The sequence below is a fragment of the Tiliqua scincoides genome, chromosome 1 (genome assembly GCF_035046505.1).
Source record: "Tiliqua scincoides isolate rTilSci1 chromosome 1, rTilSci1.hap2, whole genome shotgun sequence".
Taxonomy (NCBI): domain Eukaryota; kingdom Metazoa; phylum Chordata; class Lepidosauria; order Squamata; family Scincidae; genus Tiliqua; species Tiliqua scincoides.
In genome coordinates this window covers 271,991,734-272,004,067 of record NC_089821.1, presented here as the reverse complement: position 1 = coordinate 272,004,067, position 12,334 = coordinate 271,991,734, and the positions used below count along the sequence as shown (strand labels likewise).

Here is a 12,334-nt window from a genome sequence, read left to right as displayed (position 1 = left end):
ATGCGAATGCTTGTTCTTGGTAACATCCTTTATACAGGTAACAATCCTTTATTAGGGCTAGTGATATTCAGTACCCCTCCCCCCACAAAAAATACTGAATATAGACAGATGGACTTCCAGATTTCAGTTTTTAGCACATAAAACTTTGCTTAGAAGACAAGGCAGGCTTCTTTCTAAGCTCTTTAGATGCACAGTGTTTTCAGATCATAGAGGATAACATGGAAGCTAGCCTAGCTAGCTGCTAAGAGAGAGTGCTACACTAATCCTGGAGGGCAACCAGTGCAGTTTATGAGCACTGGTATATGCTCTTCTGCATAAATGCTACAAATAAATATTGGTTGATGAGCAAAGGAGCAAATACAGATTATTATGGATGCTCATGGAGGTGTGGAAAGCAGGAGTGCAGTGGCTTATGGAAAAGAGAGGATAAGAATTCTGGGTGTTCAGGAAAGAATACAGCAGGGGAATAGACCATTTGCTTGAGAGTGCAAATTGACAAAACGTTCCTTTGTCTTGCAGAAACTAAACAGGTCACAACTGTAGAGACTTGGCCAATCCACAACTGAACTGATTGAGCTCTGAATTGATTAAACTAGTCCTGAACTCTCTGTGTGTGTGTGGGGGGGGGGGGGGCACAGTTCATAGACATTTTTGATTCTGTGAAATGTATGAAAAAGGTAAACGCCAGGGCTAGCCCACACTTTCGCATTGAAAAAGTTTACTGGAGAATATTTAGCACAATACTGTATTCAACTGAATGACATCAGTTTAGTGGCCTGTAGGTTCTCCTTCAAAGTTCTACTTAAATCTATGCAGCTTGGGGAGCATTGAAAAGACTGCTGCGCCAATTGCCAGGTGTTTATTTTACCAAAGAAGTGCATATGGCTTGGGGACTGATAAACAGGCCAATCAGGGAGCAGAGAGTGCCAAGTTAGGTATACCAGTAGGTGCAACTCCATTCAGAGTAACATTTCATAACAACCTGGTTAATGTTGTATGAAAAGTGGTGGGTCTGGACAAAGGAATCTGGATTCAGACTCCTGCTAAGTAATAAAGCACAGGAAATAAACTTGGGCCGTTCACCAACACACCTTGAAATGGGGAAGGATGGTATACAAATAAAATTAATTAAGGTTTTTGTCACTGAAGCTTGGTCACACTTTGAATCATTTTGCCAGACCTCCGTACTGTGAAATATTCAAGTCACTTTCTCTAAAAGGTTGCTACTATATGCCAAACTAGATGTGACACAGAAGACTCCATGCCTGGCAGTCTCAAACAAGAAGCTTACGCTAGATACTGAAACCCTATTTTCCTAGCTTCTGGAAACCTTATTCTGCTACTCCTCTGGCTTCTGATATTTCAGCTGGCATGGCCCAAGAGATTTCAAGCATCCCTTTGCAGCCATGAGATCTAGAAAATTGCTTTAAACAAATCATAATGGAAGTGGAGAAATCTCAGAAATTTGACTTTTGTGCCATATTCTGCATACATACAGCCTGCCTTTTAACAGCCTGAGCAGCTCTGAAATATAAATTGGTAGCTTTATCCTACTGCTGAACCTTTGAAAGCTAGTCAGCATCCTATTGCTAGATAGCAGCCTGTGATGTGTTTGCACTGATGTACCATTAAAATATGAGTGCCAGAGTGCAAGGTAAGCTCATGGCACCCATTACATAGTTAGGACTGTAAGTGCTACTGCTCCCCTACACTCTTTCTCTGCCTGCTTCTGACTAATGCAAGGTCTTGCATGGTGCAGCTGTTTCACTGTGATTTCATTAACCACATCAATAGCTGCTTGACTTGCTGCCCCAATGCCACATCCTAGAGGTTTTGTACCTGATTCTTGTCATTCGTTTTGTTCCTTTATTTTTTATAACAAGATCAAGGTACATGGTGTTTGAAAAAGAGCAGCAAAAAAGAATCCCTGCCTCCAGAAGCTTACAATCTAGATCAGGGGTGTCCAAAGTTTTTGGCAGGAGGGCCACATCATCTCTCTGACACGGTGTCGGGGGCCGGGGGAAGAATTAATTTACATTTAAAATTTGAATAAATTTACATAAGTTTACATAAATGAATACATTAAAGATGAAGTTATATGAATGAATAAAGGTCTTGCAATAGCTCAAGGCCTATAAAAGTCCTTGCACAAAGCAAGGCTGGCCTTTCCTTTGCTGCTGCTACTGCATCACAGATGTGAAACAACAAGCAGTGGAGGGAGCCCTCTTCTCACAGCTCACACGAGTGGTCAAACAGTCGCCCTTACGCTGAGAGCAATTGCATCAAGCCAGTGTGGGCTCCAGCAAATCTCCGGTGGGCCAGAGTCTCATTGGAGACTGTGGGCTCCCTGAGGGCCGCATTGAGAGGCCTCAAGGGCCACAAGTGGCCCCAGGGCCGGAGTTTGGGCACCCCTGATCTAGATTATGATAGTAGGGGAGACCACAAAGGGAGAGAAAGGAAAGGAAATAGGGAATAAAAATACAGGAAAAAGCTATACAGAGTTGTGAGAGCTCACAAATGAGATGCAAAACCAGTATCTAAATAGCACCACTTAGGACTCTCCAAGTGGGGCATTACCTGATTGAATGCTGCTTCATACAAAACAACCAACTAACCAACCAACACACTTACACACTGAAAACTAGATGTTAGAAGAATTCTGACTAGACAAACGTCTCAGGCAGCCCAAGCCTAACCTGTGCTGGAACAAGCAGGCCAGCTGGCCTGCGCTGTATCCAGCGCAAGGTTGGGGCTGGTTGCAGCGCAACCCAGGGCAAGGGGAATCACTTCCTCTTGCCTCACATCAAGCAGCAGCAACCTAAACTGGGCTGCTGGGATCTGTGCAATCTAAAGAGGTGGTGCAGAACTGAATGGCTCGGCGCAAGGCCAGGTAGCCCAGGAGGGGGGTGTCACCTAGGCCCAGCCCAGGCGGCCAGGAATTCCCCAGGAGCAGGGATCTCCTCAGGGGTAGGGGCCTCCTCAGGAGTAAAACCTAAGAACTGTCAGGACTCGGGTCCCAGGCAAGACACCTCCTGGGAGTAGGACCTAGTGCCTCCTGGGAGCAGCCAGCAACCACGTGGGCAGAAGGGGTGGGGCTGGCCCAGCCCAAGGCTGGCTTCATAAGGAGGCTGGACAGCCTAGAGAGAGGTCACTCCTCTCCAGTTGGGAGCAGGGTTGAAGGGAAGGCCAGAGGGGGTAGCCAACCTGGCCTTATTGAGAAGACCTAATCCCCGAAGGGAACTTTGCTTACCTTGGCCCTGGAGAGAGGGGCTGGGGGCTGGGAACTCCCTGATCCTAGGCCCACCCGGGCCCTGGGGGTGAGAGCTGGAGAGGCGAGGTTGCAGAACCAAGGACCTGGTACCAACTACCTCCATTGGAGGCCAGCTGATCGAGGGGCAAGCCCGGAGGTACAGGGGGCCCTCCTAAAGACAGCTAAGCTGACCCCAGACAACAGCAGTGCAGCCCTTGGGAACCCATACCCCTGGCCGACAGGCACCAGCCGGAGAGCTCTGCCTGAAACCTCAAGGGGTCGAGAAGGAACGGGGAATGAGCCTATTGTGCGCCGATGCCATGAGTCTGTGTAAGGCAATGGGGCCTGTGACGTAACAGGCCCCATGAATGTCAAGAGTTTGATGTGAGTAAACCGTCTGTGCAAAACAGCTGTGTCTGCCTCCCATCCTTCTTTCCACTGCTGACCAACTCTCATCGACAGGGTAAGCCCCCCACGCTCGGTTGCACACCAAGGGACGGGGTCTCCGCCCGCCATGGACATCACAGGGGGATAGGATCTAGCCAAAGTGCGGGATCTTAGCACCACCTCCCTCCCGAACCCAGCCTGCCCATGGGCCTGCCCGCTACCTGCTCGCTTCCCAATCTGGAACACTCTAGTTTCACCTTCCCCAAACTTCTGTGCCAACTTAGGGAGGCCACTGCAAACTTACCTCTCCACATCAGTGCGGAGGCAGAACTTGGCCTTCGCAGGCCGACGCACGTCTGTGCACTGGCCCTGCCAACTCACAAGTCAGCAGAAACATACCTTACAGCATGTTTGCAACAATACTGGGCCAGCACAAGGGACTTGCACGAGCCCAGTGCAATCCTAGGATTGCACTGTGAGAACTCATTTTTGACATTCAGGGATATTTTTGCTCAAACGTTGGGACATGAGATTCACCAGCTCATTTGCTGCTCATGAGAACTAGGCTTTGTTAGGCTTTAGTTTGGTTGGGGGTGAGGGCTTACGAGTTCAGCCACAGGTTTCAAGGACAGGGTGGGTTAAAGAGAGGTTTGGGGAAACAGAATTCTGGGAGAGAGCTCCATGCATAGCAGGAAGCAAGGGAGAAAGGTAAGAACTGTTTGAGGAAGAAAGATACTTTTGAGTGATTGAGGGTGGCAGAGTCGAAGAAGCAAAGGTCACAGGCAGTGATGTTCTGAAAGAGGGAGGCAGAAAGCCCATGGAGATCCTTAGTAAGAAGTATGAGGGGTTTCTGCTGAAAGTGGAAGGGGATGGAAAGACAGCAAAGGGATGTGAGGAGGGGCAACATTGTCTGAACACTGCAAGATATAAATGATTCTGCCTTGCAGATCAGGCTATAAAAGCCAGAAGAATCACTTCACCAAGTGATAGTATGTTTTGTGTGGAAGAAATTCACAGCTACGGGACCAGTTTCCATGATGTTTACTGAGAAGCATATTATCACCAACATAATGCCTTGGTACACCAGAGGGCCATTTGAACCAGCTGATAGCTCTTCAATGGTGAGCAACCAGTGCAGTTTTAATGCTACTTTCTTGTTAGCAGAAAACAGGGAAGAACCCAAAAGACAGGACTGAGAAACTGCATCTATCCTATGGAGCAAGGGTAACTGATGCACTGAGCAGTCTTGAAAAATTGGGCAAGTCAGATTCATGAGTGATGTTCTGGCTGCTTTGCAATGTTTCAGCTACACAAAATAACTCTAAGCCCAGCTTAATTATGCAAAACGGTTTACGGTGTCTTGCTCAGTGGCACTAAAGCAAGCGATAGCAGCCAAAATGTAAATCTAATTCTGTATATTTTGGTACTCTGCTTTCTGGGTCTGGTGTGGCTCACCATATTCCCTGCTGTCATTTTCATCCATTCCTTCTTGCATTTCTCATTATTTAAATAAAAATTAAGAGGATACCTCAATAGCAGTAGATTGTACCAGGTGACACCCTAATGTTTTTTTTTTTTAATCAGAGAAACTGAAGATCAAAAGCAGCAATATGACAACTGCTGTCATCTGCAAACTACTTCAGTATAGAAACTTGAGTCCCCAGATTTTTGCTTAGGGTCTACTCTCATGGATTGCAGTGGGATTTGGGCTAATTTTATGCCTGTATTTCTGAGACTGCATATTCCTCCCTCTGTTGCAGATGGGAAGGCCTTTTGTCTGCTACTGCCACCATACAAAGCAGGATAGATGAAGGACAGCTTTCTGTAGGTTTTCAACAGAGGCCCTCCTCTGTGTCCCACTAGCAACAGAAATACAGTTATTAGGAACATATCAGGGCCATCTTGATATGGCACCCAAACTGTACAACTCCCCATCTTGGAAAGTTCAGTCTGTCCCCTCTTTCCTCACCCTTATATGCCAGATAAAGATGCTACTATTCTGGCACATGTCTAGTCTGGCAGGTAATTCAGTTTACACTCCTGTTTCTGCTAAATATTAGATACTGCTGGTTAAGGGTCCAGTCCTAACCCACTTTCCTGTACTGATGCAGCCACGGTGCAGCTCCAATGTAAGGGAATGTTTCTTCCCTTAAGAAGGCCTCTGTGACTGCCCCTCCACTGCAGAATGCAGCACATACGCTGCGGGCACAGCTGCATGAGTGAGAGAAAGCTGGATAGGATTGGGCTCTGAGTTGGGTTGATGTTTAGTTTATCTGATGTCTTTATGGGGGGGGGGTCCTATATCTGCAGATTCCGTATCTGCGGATTCACCTATCCAAGGATTGGGTCCAGCCCCCCATTGCACTTACCCCCACATGAACCCCCTCTGGAGATGAGGGCTGCCTCTAGAAGAGCCTCTGAGCTAAGCCTCTGAGCTAAGCAGAGGCCAGGGACATCCATCCCTGACCTCTGCTGAGCTCAGACTGAGCTCAGGAGGTAAAAAAAACTCAACTTCCGGTTTCATGAACAAACCAGAAGTGACTTTTTAATGCCTTGTAAGGCATTGGGAGGCCCAGGGAAGGCTCTGCTGAGCTCATAGGCCCCTCTGGAGGCAAGGAAAGAGGAGTACCCCTTGCCTTCAGAGGGGGGCAGCCCCCCCCAGGACTGTGGGGATGGGTGTTCGCCCACATCATTGGTTTCAGGTAACTGCGGTAGGGTGGTGGTCCCAGAACAGAACCCCTGCAGATAATTTTCTGCTGGTTATTATGTTGCTACTGACATTTAATTTTGGTGGTGTTCCCCACCCCCAACTTTTCAATTGTCATCTGCCTTGATGGAAAATGGAAAAATAACACAGAAATATTTCTAAAAAATAAAGTAAATAAACCAAACTGGGGAGAGGTGAATAGATTATTTGCTTCTAAACTGATTTAAAGTCACATTTTGTGGAGCAACATGGCTTGTGAACAGTCTGGAAGAAATCAGGGAAACATGGAGGAAAGATGACACGCAAACTTAGGAGCTCTGTGTCTTTGTTTCAAAGATTCTGCATTAAATAATTTGTGGATCAAAATTTAGAAACACATCTAAATTGTCTTGAAGACAAAATATTTGATTCATTACAACTTGTTCTTGATCCTTTAATAATACAAAAATGACTAGGAGTGGATTCCTTTGTTATCAGAGCAGCTTTTGGTGACCACTCTCTACCTATATTCCTAATTGTTTTACTAACTTAATAAATGCATGAAATAAATAAGAAAATCATGTTAAGAATTCCAGCAAATTCCAACATCAGTCACATGATTTTCTCATTTCACCTCTTTATGATCCATTCTCCCTCTCAGTCCTTTTAACTTCCACCCTTGCCTGCTACAGCAAATAGAAACCTAGTTCTGCTTCACAGCAAGGAGAGAAAGGAGAGCAGGAGAATGGGTTACTGGAGCATATGCCTCTTGATGTCCCACAGCTATTAAAGCAATAGGCGCTATGTCCAGGTCAGGCACTGCTGATAGCCATACGAAGGGAAAAACTGAAATATAATCTACTAATATGAACTATCACAAATGCAACCATAATATAAGAGAGATTATTATTTTATTTTAAAAGCAATATATATATATATATATATATATATATATATATATATATATATATATATATATATATATATATATATATATATATATATATAAATATTCCTAAGGCACTCACTACACACAATTTTATTATAACTAAATATTAATATTGCTGCTTGGTGGTACCTGGATATATTATATTACTGAATATATTACTTCATGACCATACATAAAAAGGGTAGAATTAAGATTCAATCCAAAAGACAACAGACAGGTATGGAATTAAATATACACACAAATCAGCAACATAGTTCCAGGTCAACATCCACAAAGATATTTAAAGTCTAGGTGAAGGAATGTCTCAAAATCAACTGATGCAATTAACGTTCTGCATATACTGTAGTATCTTGAAATGTCTTAATTGTAAAGGGGAAATGAACTAGCTTGCAGAGTGATGCGAATTGCTCAACACAGGTCTTGTGTTGCAAGTGAGGGTGTGTACATATGTATGTGTGCGCAACACTGTCAAATTTTGATGTATGCATACTTGTTTCTTTGCATGCAATTGGTTTTTATGGACTGCAAACAAGATGGCAAGTAAACAAGGGTCTCCTATGGCATACCTTTCTTCCATGGAAATCTCTTTTAGCTGCTGATGTGGCTTGGTACCCTCCATCTCACGGATGCTCACTGCATATATCTTTGTGGTGTAGTCAATAGCTTTTTCTCTTGCAACATCACTGTCATACCCTAATAGGAATGTGAAATGAAAAGTGATACTGATTTTGATTGTTACAATATACATCACAGAAATGAGTGCCAAACAACATGTTACATTAATAATGTGCTTGGCCTTAACTTGCTTAGTTTTTTCTTTATTCATTACCACCTAGAAGGGGCAGGTGTGGAATCCTGGCTGGGATCACAACATGAAGGGGATATCCTCACACCTGCATGATCCAGTTTCCCTTCCTGTGCAACTGCCATTTGTCCTGGGAAGGAAGCTCTCTTTACGGCCAACGAGAGCTCTCCTTTTAAGGTCAGTTCAGAAACAGACCATGGTGGAGACAAACTTAAAGACCCTTCCCCCCAAATGGTTGTCCTGATCCAGATTGATGGCCCCCTATGGATGCTATTAATGGTCCAATCCTATCCCGGGCAGGCCTGCATAGTGCATAGCTGCTGATGCAGTAGCTGCTGCATTCTGTGGGCTGGCTGGCAAACAGGCCAGTTTGGAGAGGTAAGACAAAAAAAAAATTAACTTATTCTTTGGTTTCTCCAGTGTTTTTGCTAGCGTAAATTTAGTCTGAAGGAGGTGTGTGAGAGCCAAGATGGGGGTATAGGAACTGGAGTCCACTGCTGCCTCTATCTAGCCCATCCTGGCCCAATCCCCTCTCAGATCAGCCCCCACCACACTGATAGCCGATCTGCGTGTCCATTCAGCCTTTGCACTAGTGGAAGTGCTCTGCAAACAGAGAGGCTGCCATGACAGCGGACCATAAAGATACTGGCAGACCATGAGATCCACCAGCATACCTCATGGACAAGATTGGGCCATAAACTGGCTTCCCACTGATGTAGAGTATGCTGGTAGGCCTCTTTCTCATGAAAACTGAATACATGGCCACTGATAGTGGTGTGGCCAGTGGGATGTTGGCATCAGGAAGGCACAGTTCCATTTCCCCTTCCTGCATTCAATAAAGCTGAGGGAGATTACATGAGAAGACTATTGTAGTCAAAGTGAATCAATAGACCATGCATCCACATCACAAAATCCACCAGATTTAATGTGTAGCCAGATTTAATGAAATTTGGAAGTACAAAGAACAAAATATGAGTCACAATAACTCTTTACCGCCATCCTCTTCTGCATCTGTATCTGATTCCTCACTGTCAACTAGCTTGCTTTCTTGAGTGCCCACAAATTCTCGAGTCCAGATCATCAGAGCAGTGTCAGCTCCACCCACCGTCAGCAGCACAGAATCATTATGTAACCACCGGACATTGGTGACATGGGCACTGTGACCCACATACTTCTTGAACTTCGCATGCTGACCCTGCAGCACAAGCAATTTAATCACATCATCAGTTACCTCTTTTTTTCTGTTTTCTCAACTCCTTTATCTGCCACCAATAATTAATAAAAATAAGTTTTAAAACTCTTTAGATCAGGGGTCAGCAACCTATGATCCGTGGGACACATCTGGTTTGCCACCAAAGTCTGGCCTGCTCGCAGCTTGGCTTGGGAGGTGAAGCCTCCTGCCCAAGTTGCTGCGCATTGAAGCAGGAATGGCACAGCTGCCCACCTCAGCTTGTGGAGTTCCTGTGCTACTGTGTAAGTGCAGGCAAGTGGCTCTACCATTCCGTTTGGCACATGGTAAACTCGGTGGGAGGTTTCGCCTTCCAAGCCAAGCTCCGCATGGGCTGCTTCCAGGTGGTCAGCCACCCAGAAGTTCAATGGTGATGTGATGACCTCAGAAAAAGGTTGCCAACCCCTGCTTTAGACCTTGAGCTACATACATTACCTTTATTGGATATTTGAAGAGCTTCACAAAACCAAAGTCATCTCCAGTTGCTAAAAGAGTCCCATCTTTGGTCAGAGAGGCTGCGTTAATAACAGTTACATCACTGTGCATTGGCCAAATTCCTTCACAAGTAGGACCAAGGACACATGTCCATGAATCCCATGCAATCTTCTCAATCTGGTTAGAAAAAAAGTCAAAATCTGAAATCTATGAGCACACCACATTCTCTAGGAAATTAATTCCACTTACAATTCTGTCAAATACAAAAGCATAATCATCTTCAGTTGAAGAAAAGCAGCCCAGTTGGACTCTTGGGATCGCTAGGTATGGAGTGGAGCTGCAACAGGGATTCCTTTCCATTCACAAAATAACATTTTTATGTGGTGAAGTAAGCTGAAGGGGTGGGTAAAATCCAAAGGTTCTCTCAGTTGCACTGAATTCTTCTATAACAACACTGACACTGGTGACTTAGATGCCACTATCCACAAACTTTCAGAATTTGGCATGCTGACCATGCAGCACTAGTGCTAATGTAAAGCAAATATAATGTCCCCTCTCTTCCCCTTAAAAATATCTGGGCCCTCTCCAAACTGCCTACGGATGAACTGCAGTATATTCTGGTGGTGCATGGGGCAGAATACATGACCTATTTAGGCACTGCCCTACTCCCATAAAAAATAACATGCTAGTGGCAGGGAGGTTCTAGGAACTAAGACAATTCAGAAGATCAGGGTGCTATCAGGGTGCTGACATGCTAAATGACTGTGCCTTAGAGCAGCTAGCCATGGAGCACACCAGAGAACAGGTGACTCTGGATTTAATATTGTGTGGTACTCAGGACTTGGTTAGAGATGTAAATGTTACTGAGCCATTGGGGAACAGTGATCATGCTGCAATCCGTTTCGACATGCACGTCGGGGGAAGAATACCGGGCAAATCTCTCATAAAAACCCTTGACTTCCGACAAGAGGACTTCCCTCAAATGAGGAGGCTGGTTAGAAGGAGGTTGAAAGGGAGGGTAAAAAGACTTCAATCTCTCCAGAGTGCACGGAGGTTGCTTAAAACAACAGTAACAAAGGCACAACGGAAGTGTATACCGCAAAGGAAGAAGGGCTCGACTAAGTCCAGGAGGGTGCCCGCATGGCTAACCAGCCAAGTTAGAGAGGCCGTAAAGGGCAAGGAAGCTTCCTTCCGTAAATGGAAGTCTTGCCCTAATGAGGAGAATAAAAAGGAACATAAACTGTGGCAAAAGAAATGCAAGAAGGTGATACGGGAGGCCAAGCAAGACTATGAGGAACGCATGGCCAGCAACATTAAGGGGAATAATAAAAGCTTCTTCAAATATGTTAGAAGCAGGAAACCTGCCACAGAAGCGGTTGGCCCTCTGGATGGTGAGGGAGGGAAAGGGGAGATAAAAGGAGACTTAGAGAAGGCAGAGAAATTAAATGAGTTCTTTGCATCTGTCTTCACAGCAGAAGACCTCGGGCAAATACTACTGCCCGAACGGCCCCTCCTGATCAAGGAATTAAGTCAGATAGAGGTTAAAAGAGAAGATGTTTCAGACCTCATTGATAAATTAAAGATCAATAAGTCACCGGGCCCTGATGGCATCCACCCAAGAGTTATTAAGGAATTAAAGACTGAAGTTGCTGATCTCTTGACTAAAATATGCAACACGTCCCTCAAAACGGCCACAGTGCCAGAGGATTAGAGGATAGCAAATGTCACACCGATTTTTAAAAAGGGAAAGAGGGGGGACCCAGGAAACTATAGGCCAGTCAGCCTAACATCTATACTGGGTAAGATGCTGGAATTCCTCATCAAAGATAGAATCTCAAAACACATAGAGAAACTCAAAACACAGGCCATGCTGAGGGAGAATCAGCATGGCTTCTTTAAGGGTAAGTCTTGCCTCACAAACCTTTTAGAATTCTTTGAAAAGGTCAACAGGCATGTGGATGCAGGAGAACCCGTAGACATTATATATTTGAACTTTCAGAAGGCGTTCGACATGGTCCCTCACCAAAGGCTACTGAAAAAACTTCACAGTCAGGGAATTAGAGGGCAGGTCCTCTCCTGGATTGAGACCTGGTTAAAGACCAGGAAACAGAGAGTGGGTGTCAATGGGCAATTTTCACAATGGAGAGAGGTGAAGAGTGGTGTGCCCCAAGGATCTGTCCTGGGACTGGTGCTTTTCAACCTCTTCATAAATGACCTGGAGACAGGGGTGAGCAGTGAGGTGGCTAAGTTTGCAGTCAACACCAAACTTTTCTGAGTGGTGAAGACCAGAAGTGATTGTGAGGAGCTCCAGAAGGATCTCTCAGCAAAATGGCAGATGTGTTTCAATGTAAGTAAGTGTAAAGTCATGCACAATGGGGCAAAAAATCAAAACTTCACATATAGGCTAATGGGTTCTGAGCTGTCTGTGACAGATCAGAAGAGAGATCTTGGGGTGGTGGTGGACAGGTTGATGAAAGTGTCGACCCAATGTGCAGCGGCAGTAAAGAAGGCCAATTCTATGCTTGGGATCATTAGAAAAGGTATCGAGAACAAAACAGCTAATACAGTAGAATCTCCAAAGTTGACCACCTCTC

At 45.1% G+C, this 12,334-nt stretch overlaps 1 protein-coding gene across 2 annotated transcripts in view; it reads right to left on the bottom strand.

The window, feature by feature from the left end:
* The window catches only part of EML6 (EMAP like 6), a 184,535-nt gene that overhangs the window by 35,547 nt on the left and 136,654 nt on the right, over positions 1-12,334 (bottom strand). For both annotated transcript variants that reach the window (XM_066611920.1, XM_066611921.1), the window contains exons 25-27: positions 9,741-9,917; positions 9,071-9,272; positions 7,839-7,965 (exon numbers count right to left, since the gene is read on the bottom strand). In XM_066611920.1, coding sequence (XP_066468017.1) covers positions 7,839-7,965; positions 9,071-9,272; positions 9,741-9,917 — 506 coding nt within the window. The remainder of the gene's footprint in view (positions 1-7,838; positions 7,966-9,070; positions 9,273-9,740; positions 9,918-12,334) is intronic.